Here is a 15,458-nt window from a genome sequence, read left to right as displayed (position 1 = left end):
GCGTCAGTGTGCTGCATCGCATATAACGTCCTGATGCTACCTGGCGTCAGGACTTTGTGTGGAGGGCGGCAAATATCCCCTAAAGTGTTAGTCTGAGGGGATCCAGACAGGGCCCCCTAACCCTACAGACCCGGTCGCTGCTGCGGCCCCTGCAACCGCAATCGTTAGGCACCTGCTAGCCATAGATGCATACAAAATATAGCCAATATGACCAGGGCTGTGAAGCAGGAGGTAATATTACCATAATACTGCCCATAAGATAAAGTCATAATGGAGGCAATTTATTAAGATTGGCGTTTCATATGCCAGTCTTAATCTAAAGAAAGTAGGAGTAAGATGTGCCAAATTTATTCTATTAATAGATTAGGCGCATCTCTGGTCCAATCAGCTGTTCCGGATGCCTCCGGGCACCGGATGTTATGCAGTGGTCATGCCGGAAGAAGATGGCTCCGGTCACAGTATAGCGGCCGTGCTGGGTTAATGCAGCACTGCTCCTATTCACTTGAATAGTAGCAGAACTGCACCACGGCCGTTATACTGTGACCGGAGCCATCTACTTCCGGCACCGATTGGTGTCGGACCCCCACCGATCAAATAATTATGACCTATCCTGTGGATAGTCCATCAGTATGAAAAACCTCCCCGTGTCTGGAAGACCCCTTTAAGTGAATGTAAGCGATCAGGAGGAAGTTAGCACCTGTGTTCTCTGTATTTCTACAAGACTGTTTGGTCCTGGAACTTACAAACAATGTAGACAAATGTATCTCCTGTTTAGTCTTAGCATTAATTTTGAGATTTAGTATTCCTTTAAAGTTGTAGCTAAACGTTTGACAAACTTCTGACATGTCATAGTGACATGTCAGAAGTTTGGATTGGTGGGGTCTGAGCACGGAGACCCCCACCAATCGCTAGAACGAAGCAGCTGAAGGTCTCATGTGAGCGCTAAGCCGCTTCGTGTCTATTCGGCTTTTTCCGGAATTAATTGTATCGGTGTACGGACTCAATACAAAGTCTATGAGCCCGTACTCCGATACATCGGCTTTCCGGAAAAAGCCGAACAGAAGCGAAGCAGCTGAACGCTCACATGAACGCTTCTGCTGCTTCGTTCTAGCGATTGGTGGGGGTCTCCGTGCTTGGACCCCCACCAATACAAACTTCTGACATGTCACTATGACATGTCAGAAGTTTGTCGAACATTTAGCTACACTTTAAGTGAGAGGAACCTAAAACAAGCCTGTGTAGCATGGTGAGGCAGTCTGTTGTACAGCAGATAAGACTTCCTGTGACCACTTCAGTACATGTTACTAACTTTACTCAACCGGTAGTCACTTAAATAAGAACTCAAGTCGTTCCTAGGCAAAACCCTGCAGAATTCAGTAATGAGAGATAAACCTTATGGATCTGAGGACAACTCTGTCTCATTTTTCTTCTCCTGATAGCTCGGGGTATTTGATATGAATATTCAGTTTGGAATAATATCTTTTGCCACGGAGCCTAAAATTATTGTCAGAGTCTCTAATAATGAAGATGTTGACGAAGTATTGGAGCATATTGAAAATGAACTCAAGTACAGTGGTGAGTACGGAAGTGTGGCCCGTATGGAGAAAGAAGAGAGAATTGGGACTTCAGCAACTCCGTTTTTTTTTCTTCACCTTGTCTTTAGATCACAAGGACAAGTCAGGGACAAATACTTATGCTGCTCTGAACAGTGTACACGAGATGATGTCACTTCAGGAGGAGACATATAAGAACATGACGCTATGGCTTTCTGTTCATCACGTCATTATACTGCTGACTGACGGTGAGAGAGATGAGGATTGTACTCCATTGCGCTTATATTATATAGGCCACCCCATTTCTATGGGAGCCAGGAAGTTAAGGGTTCTTCCTTAAAAAAAAAACTAAAAAAATTATAATTCCAGGACATGATAATAAACAACCCGCATTACAGAAGAGGTTACAAATTTCCAGAGGACTTTACGCTCCCCTTCTCCTGTGGTGCATCGTTGGGGTCTGCACCCAGGGAAGGTGGCCTTTTGAACAGGGTAGTGATTAGGGAGCCCCATTTTGATCTTTGTAGGGGTTCTTCCGCATTATTGTATACCCGTCTCACTAAATCATTGCGTGGTCACTATCTGTAGTGTTTGAAAGTCTACAAGATCTTTTTGGATATCAAACTTACCTTCATACTTCTTGCAAAAATTCTGTGTTCCTTAATGAGTGACTCATTTGTCCTATCAGCCAATTCTCTACTAGTAATCAGATTAGACATTTCTATCCAATTCTTTAAAACCGGATCAGGACTGACCACTGTACATTTACACCGGGCAGCTCTGGGCCTTAAAGTGGGCACCATAGTATATCTACCGCGTCGGCTTAAGCTGGTTACCAAAAAGATTGGGAAGCTGAATGTCAGATGCACGGCAGTGAGAGAATCCAAGGGACCCTGGAGAGAAGATAGAAGCGTGTATAGAATAGAGGCAGTGGCAGCACCACTACCTCTATTGATCCCAGCGATCGTGTGGCTGATCACATGATCGCCGGGATGCCGTTAGTGGGAGGCTGCTGCTGGGTTTAACTAGACCCAGCACAGCCCTAACAGTGATAATAGTCCCTATAAAAGGACTGATTTCCCCTGTAACTGGAGCTGCCGTGCAGGGTAAAGTATAGTGTAAAAAAAATTAATCTTGAAATAATAAAGTCTTTTCTAACCATTGATGAACAGACCATAGAGATAAAAAATAAAAGTAAAACAAGCAAAAATAAATAAAAATACACCTAAGCCCTGAAATAGATATGGAATATATCAAAATTTACAGTAGACCATGACGATCACAAATAAGAAGTCCGTTTTATAGTAATACTATAATAATTGCAGAAAAAAAATTGCTAAAAAGCAAAAAAAGCAAATGTTTTATTTACTTCAAATTTATAAAACTAAAAATTCTGAAAAAGCTACAATTTTATGTACAAAAAAGAATAGAAACCTGCATTGTTCACAAAAAAAGGTCACCAAAAAATCACGCCGCTATCCCAAAAAAATAAAAAAGTTATAGCCGTTTAACTAACACGTGCTAAAAATGGCTAAACCGTGCCTGGTCCTGAACTGTATTAACCTGGCCCTAAACAATGTGGATTCAAATCCCCATCAACATCAATGTTCACATCACATGTACACACATAGTTCCCACTATTCAAGCCGATTAGGATGTAGATATTGATGTGGATGGTGAACGGAATCTACACAAGGTCTCCATGACAATACATTACTGTTCATCTCAGGAAAAGCCAATATGGGTGGTCGACCTGTGGAAATGATAAAGAAGATCAGACAATACCTGGACATTGCAAACAAAAGGGAAGATTATTTAGGTGAGATCTATCTATCTATCTATCTCATATCTATCTATCTATCTATCTATCTATCTATCTATCTATCTATCTATCTATCTATTATCTATCTATCTCATATCTATCTATCTATCTATCTCATATCTATCTATCTATCTATCTATCTATCTATCTATCTATCTATCTCATATCTATCTATCTATCTATCTATCTATCTATCTATCTATCTATCTATCTATCTATCTATCTATCTATCTATCTCATATATATCTATCTATCTATCTATCTATCTAATTATATAACACTATGGTAATGTTGAAATATACAGTATATTGTGACGATGATATTCACTCTATTATTCTTGTGTTCCCACATTTGCCCTCTTTTGATAGATGTTTATGCGTTTGGTGTTGGTAAAGACACAGATAGGACCGAGCTAAATGAAATCGCCTCTCAGAAGGAGAATGAAAAACATGCTTATGTCTTGGACACTGCAGAAGACATGAAGAATACTTTCCAGAAAATTATACGTACAGTGCCGCAAAAACTCACTTCTCTCTCTCATGCCGTCTTCTCTCCCCGTCTGTAGCTCACAGAGCCGACCAGAGAGCACGGGTGGCAGATATCGCCCGTGTTTACCACCTTTAAATGAGCATCGATCGTCGATACATCTTGTCTATCGGCGCTTGTTTGCCCCAATCGAATGAAGCAATGATCGCTCGTCCCCGTACATTTTTATCACATCGGCATCACATCCCATTTACACAGGGAGATGCGGCGCCAAATAGCGACCATTTTTCTGGCTGCATAAAAGATGCGATCAGCCCATGAGCGAGTGTTTGCTCATTCATCGGCTGATCGTTGCCCTCTGTACACAGGGTAATAATCGGAAATGAGCCTTCATATGAACGCTTGTCTGATCATCGGTCTATCTAAAAGGGCTTAATGCCGGGCATAGACATAAACTGCTACCAGACCTCTGGGGCATCGATTATATCCAGATCTTTATTGGCAGAAAATACACCAAACCACAAAGTCATAACTTTTTTTGTATACTCTACTATATGGCCCAAACTTCTATCTATCTATCTATCTATCTATCTATCTATCTATCTATCTATCTATCTATCTATCTATCTATCTATCTATCTATCTATCTAGTATAATGCTCCCCATAACTGCCCCCACACAGTATAATGCCCCCCATGGCAGACCCCATACAGTAAAATGCCCCTTATAAATTCCCCCATACAGTATACTGCCCCTCATAGGTGCCCCCACACAGTATAATGCCCCCATAGCGGCCCCATACAGTATAATGCCCCCTTAGCTGCCCCATACAGTATAATGCCCCCCATAAAGTATAATGCCCCCATAGCGGCCCCATACAGTATAATGCCCCCATAGCAGCCCCCACAGAGTATAGTGCCCTCCTTAGCTGCCCCACACAGTATAATGCCCCCTTTAGCTGCCCCCACACAGTATAAAGCTCCCATAGCTGTCTCCCGACAGTATAATGCCCCATACGGTATAATGTCCCTCATAGCTGCCACCATATCAGCCTCCCATACAGTAATGCCCCTCATAGCTGCCACCATATCAGCCCCCTCCTTATACAGTATAATTCCTCCATATGTGCATAATAGAAAAATAATAAAGTTACTTATCTATCCCCGTTCCCACGACGGGTGGAGGAGGAGATCCTTCTCCTTTGCCCTGTGTTATGAGTGACTCGGCGCAGACAGGTGCGATGACGTCACTAAATCGCGCCTGTCTGCGCCGAGCCGCTAATAGCTCACGGCACAGTGAATGCTGGAGGAAGGAGCCGTCAGCTCCTTGCTCCAGGATTAAATTCAACTGGATCTGCGTCCTGAGGACTCAAATACAGTTGGAAGCAGGACCTCGGTGAGTGGTTCCCGACCCCCCCGGAGATCTTCAGACGACCCCCCAGGGGGAGTGCGACCCACAGTTTGTAATGTATTGTGTCTTGCAGTTTGTGTTTGCGGTGGAGAGAGGAAAGGGGGGCCTGTAATTTAAAGCCCCCTCTCCTCTCTCCACTGCAAACACAGACAGTACAATACAACAGACAGTACAATATAACACACATACATTATGGGCCCCCTCTGCAGCTCACCTGCAGTCTTCCATGCTCTTCCACATCGGCTCTTACACAGTGACTGGGCTTTGGGCCCGGTCGCAACTGCAACCCCTATAGCTACGCCACTGTATATCTATCTATCTATCGATCGATCGATCTACCTTAGGTCTTGCGTTATACTTCCTCTCGCTTGGTAGACCCTCATCATATATTACCCTGTATGTGTTTGCGTATTATACATTTTTTTGTATTGTGTCCATATTGCTTAAATCTATTTTTTATCCACAGATATTAGCAATTATGGAGAAATGTGTGGATTCAACGATGAGACTGAAGAAGATGAGAAAAGTTTTCATCATCCTTGGAACGTGGAGATTAGAGTGAGTGGGCATCAGCTGCCAGCAGGGGGAGACACAGTGTGGTCTATCCACAACCAGACAGGACACTTAGCAGTTATACCTATTCTCCTCCTAGACTCCATCCACAAACCCGTGCCTTGGGTCTCTTATTTCCAGCAGATGGGTCCTTTCTGCAGCACATTGTTTTAAAGGCGTCCATGAACCAAACGCATACATCTTCGAAATCGGTAAGTAAATATGTTGGTTTCAAATTGGAAATCTATTCACGCAACCTCTCAGTAGTGCAGCCTCAGGCTTCGGGCCTGTGATTTCAACTTCATATCAGAAATGACCAGGCCAACTGAGGAAAAAAGCCTTAGACGAAAATATCATTTATAACTCTCACAAAATTAGTGAAAGACTTACAATGACCGGAAAAACTATCAGGCAAGCGCATTTTAGGTTCAAACGCAGTTGCAGCTGGAACGACTGCTTGGACCTGTGCAGTGTTAAATCCTTTCAGCCAGATCTTGTACCAGCTGAGTAAGGCCTCATGCACACGACCGTAAAAAAACTCTGTAATTGTCGACCGCAATACGGTGCGCAATTACAGACCCGCCCGGTTCTACTGGCCACGGACACCTTTCCGTAGCGCTACGGAAGGGTGTCCGTGCCGTAGAACCGTGCCGGGAATTATGGAGCATTCCCTACTTTTCTGATTTTACGGGCCGTGCTCCCATACTTTGCACGGCACGAAAATGCGGCCCGTGGGCCGTGATTACGGGCATGGCCATGTGCATGAGGCCTAAGGCCGTGCATCTGCTCCACCATGTCGTGCATAGGTTTCATAGTGGAAAAGACAATTTTTAAAGGCTTGTGATTATGTCAAGGAATAACTACTTGAGCAATTCTCCAGGGTGAAAGTTGCTATACGAGCAATTTCCCAAAGGCAGTAGGAGACTGTCTGGATCAAGTGTGCAGGTAAATCAGCTACCTCAAGTCCGTCACCACTTTGGTCAGCACAGTCTAAGGTTACTCTATGGTGTTCACCAGAGTCCACCGCAAGGCAGGTTGGATTTGGCTGCATAGAACCCAGGTTGTTTTTACAGTACACAGTGTTGGACAGGAGGTGCACATGCAGGCAATACCAGAATGGATAACCAGACAAGCGAGAGGGGAAATCAGCAAGCAGAGTACAGACCAGAAGAGACTAAATGTCGAAATCAGTGAGCAGAGGGTAAATACAAAGATAAGCCGAAGTCCAGTTCAAGGAATCCAAACAGTCAATGATTCAGGGTGTAACCAGGAGCTTGATCAGAAACATGAATACACAAGAGAATCACAAGCAACAATGAGAAAACTGAACAGATTCAAATACTACACTCTTGGCCCTGATAGGTTGCAGACATAGAAATGCGATTGGCTCTGCATCTCAAACCACGGCCATCCATAGGCTAGTAGTCATGACAGCCTTAAAGTAACGGACGTTTCCTAACATTTTATCTCATGTCTTGTTGTAGGGGATGAAAAATACAATGGAGAAAACATTTTCATTCACGACTGCTACAACCTGAGCCGTAAAGTGGATAGAGGGACAACTCAGGATTACGACTATGATGTGGCTCTTGTAAAACTAAGCAAGAAAGTGAAATTCTCCAAGAGCGCCAGGTAAGACTATTAAAGGTGTCTCAAGTCTTGAGTAGTCGTCTTTTGTCAAGTTGTTAAAAATGCTACTAATCTCTCAGTGGTACGTGATTAAGCTGGGTTCCAACCAAAATGACCAGCGTTGTACCTACCATAGCGGCAGGGCACGCGACTGCTTCTCCTTACTCTATCGTTGCGGCTACCTATAGCCACCACTAAGGGGAGCTCACTTCATACATATTTATACAGTTAGCTCCCCCTAGTGGTGGCTGCAGGCAGCTAGAATTATATAGTTTATTAAGTCAGAAAAGCAGAACTCCCCTATATACATATAATATTAAATTAATAAAAAAAAATTCACCTAAAAACCGACATAGTACATTTTGCGGACCTCTCTCTGGAGCCCATTGATTTCTTTGTATTCTGAATATGGCTACCAAGACAGATGCCACAGGCATTGGCATCCAGCTCTCCTAGAGTCCTGAATGGTAGATCTGCGTAATCATGCAGTGATACTTCCCCCAGCTTCAGCAATGCTTCATTTCTTTGTATATTTGTGAATGGAGAGGTGGCCGGGATTAAGGAAACAGCCGAGCTCGCTGTGCTCCGCTGTTATCGTAACTCCCATTAACCTCTCCATTCATTCATTCATTCATTCAACACCGGGGGCCACCCTGTTATAGAGATAGATGAGGTTTCTAAAGGTGGATTCCGCATCAATCAGACATTTATGGCATATCCTCTGGATATGCTATAAGTGTCTAAGGTGGAAATACCCCTTTTTAGGGGATGTATAACTACAACAGTAGACAGACTTAAAGGGGTAGTCCAAGATTAGAAAAACATAGCTGCTTTCTTCCAAAAACTGTGCCATGCATGTCCACAGGTTGTGTGTGGTATTGCAGCTTAACTCCATTCACTTCAATTTACCAGAGCTCTAATACCAGACACTCACCATGGACAGCGCTGTTTTTGGAAGAAAGAAGCCATGTTTTTCTAATCCTGGACAACTCCCTTAAATATTCAGCAGACTAGGAAAGCTGGGTGACCATTCCTATATGACCGGTAATAGCAGACAGATTTACTGTCACCCATGTTATCCATTTTTTACAATTCATTTTCATTATAAGAATCCCCTGAAAATAAGCAGATTACTGGTTGTCTGACTGCTGAGACCTTCAGCAATCATTTGTAGTCTGCAGGTGAACCTGGCAGCAAGTGTTAAATTATTCTACAGCGCCACCACTGGGGAAATCAAGCATTACATGACACTCATTGAAATCAATAGGCCTTCTGTGTAATGCACAGACGTGCCGGGTCCTCCAGAGGGACACTCTTTGTAGCTGCTCTCTACTCTAGCTAATTGACAAGGGTTTTCTAACCATACATCCCCTCTAATGGAAATGAATAGTCAAACTTCTTTTTTCTTTTACAGGCCTATCTGTCTCCCCTGTACGGAGCCCGCCAACAGAGCCATGAAAAAGAAGAAAAGTGCAAGCTGCGATGAACACCGTAATGTCTCATCTATGTGTCCTGTCCATCAAGTACAATATGAAACAATGTGCATACACACCAGCCAGCGCATTTAAATAGCAATGGTTACAATGGCTACCTCAAGGGTCATGTATATATGTATACATCTTAGTATTCTCCTCGAAACTAGGTTACATATGGACATTAATGCATTTGGTTCCCGCCAAGTCAAAATATAGCTAAAAGAAACATTTACAGTACTAACCTATATACATACATATTTATCCATGGACGTAGCCATGGCAACCAGAATAAAAACCTCCATTGTTTACATTGTGGCTGCACTCAGCTTTATTTATAAAAGGTCTGGAGCCCCTATAAATCTGGGTAACCACCAATAAAATGGAGATTCACGTTAAATAGGAGGCACAAGGGCCATGTCAGATATCAGCTTTGTTCCTTACTTTCACAACTGGATGAAGTGGGCACAGAACTGTATATACATTATAGAACTGAGGAACTACTGAAGGGCACCAATTCCTATGGGCATGAGAGATGATGGTTCTCAGAGGAGGACGAAGGAAAGGCCAGACATCTACTTTGTCCTTGGTCTCAAGACCTGTTAGGCCGGGACCCGGTGGCTTGGTAACTGTCATGATATACCATCTTGGCTTGTGGTAGTAATCAGATCTAATCATACATTTGGGTATAGAAGCTAGTTAAGAAGCCTATAGGGGCACTATATGTTACTTTTATGGCCTTTGTACCATCCCAGGTGTCTTCTTACTGAGCGCCAGTGACGTGCCGGCTGGATTTCTGTCCAAAGAAGTGAAGGATAAAATAGAGAAATTGAAAGAGCTGCACGTCCATATAAAAAACAACAATTTGGTGAGTCCTGATCTCAATATAATGTAACCAATGAACCGCCTGCAGCGAACCCCTCGTATCGCGTCTGTAGCAGTAAGTAGTGCAAGCCGTTCATACATAAGAACTGTCAAAGTTTCAATGTACTTTTATCGGGATCTGCCCTATAGTTATAATGCCCCACAAGTTTTATCATCATGTCCTGTTTAGGTCCAAAATCCTGAGCTGATACATTTCAAGGGGTTGTCCAGACATATTGATGGCCTATACTTAGGATAGGTCATCAATATCATATTAGTGGGGTCCGACTCCCAGCACCCCTGCCGATTGCAGACTCAAGGGGCCGCGGCTTTCGTCTGCGAGGTCTTTTTACAGTTTACAGGCACAGCGCCGTACACATCCGGAGTGGCTGTGACTGCAATTCCGGTCCAGTTAAAATGAATGGGACTCAGCTGCAACACCAGGCACAGCTGCTACTGATGTGTACAGCGCTGTGCCAGGTAAACGCTGAGGGGGCGACGGCAACAAATGCTATGGCCCCTTCAGTTAGCGGATCGGCGCAGGTGCCGGGAGTGAGACACCCACCGATCTGATATTGATGGCCTATCCTAAGTATAGGCCATAAATAAAAAATGTCCCGACAACCCCTTAATATATCTTTATAGCAGTCGGAGATCTATTTTTCTGATACACAGCTCCAAATACTCGCCATAGTCAAACTGTATTTGGCCAAAAGTAGGTGGACACCTGACCATCACACCCATGCAGGGGATTTAGCGCTCTGCATCAGAAAAATAGAGCTTCAACTGCTGTAAAATATATTAAGAAATTGAAACACCACTGATTATTAAACCGATTTAGTTGAGGGGAAAAAAACAACAAAATTAAGTGTGCAAATTCATAGCTATGCGACAAATTCATTCCTGTTCCAAGGCGGTTGTGGGTGTTTAAACTCCCAGACTCTCGGAAAGATAAAAAAGGCAGATCTAACAGACGCAACAGGCTGACACTTCCTGTTTTCTGTAGCTCACTTGTCAGCTTTGCTGTATAGACTGAGATAAGATGAGCAGAGTCATCTCCTTATATTTAGAGGGAGTTAATGACAGCTCTGTTGTACTGCTGGAAGATACAGCGGTATAACAACACTATACACACAGATAAGGCTCCGTGCACTCCACTGCACCCCCTTGGTCCATGGAGAAGGGACTCTACCTCTTCCTAGAGTCTCATGTGAAATTTCTGTGTCTATTAACTCCCATATATTTCAGTTGCCATAAAGCAAACCTACCTTGCTTCATCCTCTATACAAACAATAGAGGAAGAAAGTGTACATCTCCAATATGACATAGAACATAAAACTTCCACCTTCTTTTTAAAAAGAACTTCTGCAGCAGCTTGTAATGACCGTATTCTGTTTTATCAACCAGAGAGAAGCCTGCATATCGGCCATTCAAAACTTTGAACTGTATAAAAGCATCAACCCCCATGATATGGTGTCCCCGCGTCACCTCTGTGTACAGGGACAAATGTCGTGTAAGGGTGAGTGTCTCTTCCAGTGATAGAAGAAGTCTTGATGTATCGGTTTGCGGCTCTAATATTATGTTCTGCTGAGAGGAACTCTAAGAGAGAGCTAGAAATGTGTTTGAAGTTGGGTATGTTTACTTATGTAACAATTATATCTTGGCAGCATGGTGGCGCTGCAGGGGAATTTAACACTTTCTACTGGGTTCTCCAACAGATTATAGATGATCGCTGTGATCAGCTTTACTTCTAACAAAAAGGGATTGTCTAAAGCCGACCTCACCTTTAAATGGGTTATCTAATGAGAAAACTAGTACATGTCGGCCATCCAAGTGAATTGGTGACAGTGTAACACATGGACGGACCGGGTCAGCCGTCATAACAGCAGCTCTTTAAAGGGGACCGCAAATTATCAGCAGTGTAGTCCCTGCAGTATGTGATAGACTCGCAAATATACATTCCGGTCCCCGTCACGCTGATTATAAGATTTTCATAGAGCTGCTGGGCTACTGGAGTTTTAGTTGCCCAGTTTTCCTTCATGACGACACGGCTCTTCATCATGTGACCGACCCCGTTGTACCCTATGTAATTGCTGTACTACTGCTTGTACATAGGAGTACAGCGGGGCCGGTCACATGACGAAGAGTTGTGTCGTCATGAGGGACGGCTGTGCCACTAGACTTCCGGTCCATCTATGAAAATCTCATAATCAGCGCGACGGGGGACCGGAATGTCTGTTTCGGACAATTCTTTTTTTTGTAAGAAGGGTCCCCTGACAATATGCTGATCACAAGGGTGCCCAGCTGGTGGCACCCCAACTCTAAACTGTGATCTGTGAGGGAACCTGGCAGCAAGTCTTTAATCCCTCTGCAGTGCTTCCACAGGAGAAATGAGGCATTACACTATGCTATTTGAAATCAATGTGCTGCGTCTCTCTGGAGGACCTGTCCTGTCCAGCTCAATACAGTCAGTCCATTTATTTGAATTGGCACTGTGTAATGCCTAATTTCCCCTGTGGTGGCGCTGTAAGGAAAATTAAGACTTACTGCAGAATTTCCCCACAGATTACAGCTGATCGCAGGGGGTCTGAGCAGGGGGACATTTTGTGATCTTCTTATTGTCAAGGGACCATTTTAACAAATAGGAATTTTCCAAAGTGGACACTGTAACTGCTGGAAAAGGGTCAGATCTCTAGAACTTGATCAGGGGTGGATTGTTACTATAGGACCGATCACATTTTCTTCTCTTACAGGAGAATCTGGAGGATCTCTCTTTGTGAATATTCGGGATAGGAAAAGATTCTTTCAGGTAAAATATTACGGGAATGTGTAAAATAATCTGCCATCAGAGTCTGTATACGATGCCATCATACAGCTATACCACTGCTTGTAATTGCACCAACCAAATGCCCCCCAATGAGCAATAATCTGGGGCAAAAATAAAAGACAGTGCATATACTGAGAATATGTGGCCCCTTAGTGGTCCCTATTTTCGTTAGAGTCACGGAGACAGATCACTGAGGGTAAGCTGCTACATAGTCTCATTGGGATAAGAACTGAGAAATTTCGGGGTCTGTTTAGTGGGTGCAGTTATACACTTTAGTATAGTCACATGACATCACGTAGATGTTCTAATTCAACGAGGACTTCTCGGTTCTGAGAATAAAAACAAAGTGATGGTTGACGAAATGATACAATTTCCTATGGATATCATTAGCAGAAAAGCGGATTTCGTTCCGTATTGCAGGACACCGTTTTCACTTTCATTTCTGTGATCGCCAGATTTTAATGAGATTTTCCTCTGCTCCGGGAGATACCAATTGTGTTACCAGCATATTCCGCAGCGCTGGACAGAAGTTGTCATCACTCACTGTCCGCAATAGGGCTCACAATCTAAATTCCCTCTCTATATGTGTGTCTTGAATTTCATGCAGAATATTATTTTATCAGCCATGTAAAAAGATAACCCAAAAATGACGGAGACCTCGGCAGAACCCAATGGACCCCATTGCCAAGTCAATGGCTCTGTTGGGCGGTGCTGGTATCCGTCGTGTGACAGATCTGGCACTGCTTCATAAATTCCCTTATAAACCAGCAGCAGTCACATAATGAAGAGAAAGCTGTGACAGGATTACTGTGTGCTGCTTCTTCTAGCCTCCTCCATAACCAACAGGAATCCATGCCAGATCGATACTAATAACATCTACATCCAGCATGAAGAAAGATGTCAGCAGAGATCCAATACAAAATGAAAGGGTCCCCAACTTCATCCGTAATTATGGATAAATACAGTAGTGTGTATGGGGCCTTACACGTTGCAGATTTAGGCCACATGCACACGGCCGTAAAAAAAGAAAAAAAAAAAACTCTGTAATTGCGGACGGCAATACGGTCCGCAATTACAGACCCGCCCAGTTCTATTGGCCGCGGACACCTTTCCGTATCGCTACGGAAGGATGTCCGTGCCGTAGAACCGCGCCGTGAATTATGGAGCATGTCCTACTTTTCGTTTTTTTGCGGGCCGTGCTCCCATACTTTGATTACGGGCATGGCCGTGTGCACGAGGCCTCAGTCGGTATTTTGCGTTAGTAAAATACAGATTTTGTCTTCATAATACTGATCAAATCTGCAACGTGTGAATGAGACATTCAATGCTTACTGCTGCCTGTTCAGCTGATGTGGTCTCCCTTTTTTAATGGAACAGAGCTAATTTTCTTAATAAAAAATAAATAAATTATAATAAAAACATGCAATTGACATAGGTTTCATACCTTGGTCTTCTATTACGTCATGAGGTGACAGGTCCTCTATAACGAGGACAGGCCTAGTGCCAGATCCTCTTAAAAGTGTTGTACTTTATTATCCCAAAACAACAGCGCCACTCTGGTCTATGGGCCGTGTCTGGCATTGCAGCTGAGCAATATTCACTTCAAAGAGCATAAGCTGCCATACCAGACATGTCCCATGGACAGAGTAGAGCGATTTCTCAAATTACGTAAACCCTTTTTTCTATACCGGTCGCCACTAGGGGGAGCTCAATGCGTACATAGGTGTAGGTCTTCAACACAATATATTCATATGTATCTTTTTCCCCCCTCTTAGGTCGGGGTCCTCAGTTTCGGTATATTTAACCCTTGCACTAAACCTGGCATACGGAAAGCTAGCCCAAGTGATGCTCGGGATTTTTATGTTAACGTCCTGGAGGTCCTGCCCTGGCTTCACAAACATCTCAAAGAAGAACTTGGGTTTCAACCGGACAACAAAAACTACAAGGAAGTCGTCTGTCCTACATGACATGATGCGCAGCCCTGACCTCTGGTCAAACAGTGTCCTGCTCCAATGCGGACGTGCCTGATAAAGCGACTTTGGGGCAGATCCTCTTATTAGGATATAGAATGACGCCCCAATCTTAATTAATGTGCTATTCCAGGAGGCCCCCCTTAGATTGCAGCCAAAAATGTGACATTACTTACATATAATTTCCATTATATTCTTCCTGAATAGAATGCCAGAGCTACAGTTAAAACTGACACAGTCAGTAATTGCCAAGCACACCTACCTGTACTGGAATTTTGGGGCTGCACAATGAGTCAACTGGGCGGTTAAACTAATACTATTAAACTAATCTCAGCATTCATGTGAACCCTCTCAGGAATCCTGTTTAGTCATGAGCAGATTGTACAGGATTATAACACACGGCTGCTTTCAAGAAATAGTGTCACACCCGTCCATGGGTTGCATCTGGTATTGCAGCTCAGCTTCAATTGTTGTGAATGGAGCTGAGCTGCAATACCACACACAACCTGTGGACAAGTGTGGTGCTGTATTTGGAAGAAAGCAGCTATGTTTTTATATCCTGCACATCGCCTTTGAGTAAAGGCTCCCTAAATGCATTGTTTAGCTGACCAACTCAGTGAGTAGGTGATTGTAGTGCACAGACCCCCATCCTTCCAGACCATTATGGGAGAGGGGACTTCATAGTGGGTGCGCTTAGCATGATCTTAACCCTTAAAAGGACATCAATTCCGATGCCCATGGTGCATGCGCCTCACGTAGGACGCACTTTATTAAAAGAAACCTAGAAAGTTGGGTACATTGAAAAGGCGACGAACGTTCATCAGTTTCAGAAAGAAAAAAATATATTCTCTACTCTACAAGCGTTATCGGATA

At 43.5% G+C, this 15,458-nt stretch overlaps 1 protein-coding gene across 1 annotated transcript in view; it reads left to right on the top strand.

The window, feature by feature from the left end:
* The window catches only part of LOC142659882 (complement C2-like), a 28,222-nt gene extending 13,291 nt beyond the window's left edge, over positions 1–14,931 (top strand). The window contains exons 7-18 of the mRNA XM_075836427.1: positions 1,440–1,575; positions 1,664–1,801; positions 3,283–3,372; positions 3,744–3,881; positions 5,738–5,829; positions 5,924–6,035; positions 7,308–7,455; positions 8,867–8,943; positions 9,680–9,792; positions 11,196–11,307; positions 12,542–12,597; positions 14,391–14,931. Coding sequence (XP_075692542.1) covers positions 1,440–1,575; positions 1,664–1,801; positions 3,283–3,372; positions 3,744–3,881; positions 5,738–5,829; positions 5,924–6,035; positions 7,308–7,455; positions 8,867–8,943; positions 9,680–9,792; positions 11,196–11,307; positions 12,542–12,597; positions 14,391–14,582 — 1,404 coding nt within the window. The 3' untranslated portion in view covers positions 14,583–14,931. The remainder of the gene's footprint in view (positions 1–1,439; positions 1,576–1,663; positions 1,802–3,282; positions 3,373–3,743; positions 3,882–5,737; positions 5,830–5,923; positions 6,036–7,307; positions 7,456–8,866; positions 8,944–9,679; positions 9,793–11,195; positions 11,308–12,541; positions 12,598–14,390) is intronic.
* Positions 14,932–15,458: the final 527 nt, after the last annotated feature.

The sequence above is a fragment of the Rhinoderma darwinii genome, chromosome 8 (genome assembly GCF_050947455.1).
Source record: "Rhinoderma darwinii isolate aRhiDar2 chromosome 8, aRhiDar2.hap1, whole genome shotgun sequence".
Lineage (NCBI taxonomy): Eukaryota > Metazoa > Chordata > Amphibia > Anura > Rhinodermatidae > Rhinoderma > Rhinoderma darwinii.
This window is presented reverse-complemented; position numbering and strand designations above follow the sequence as displayed.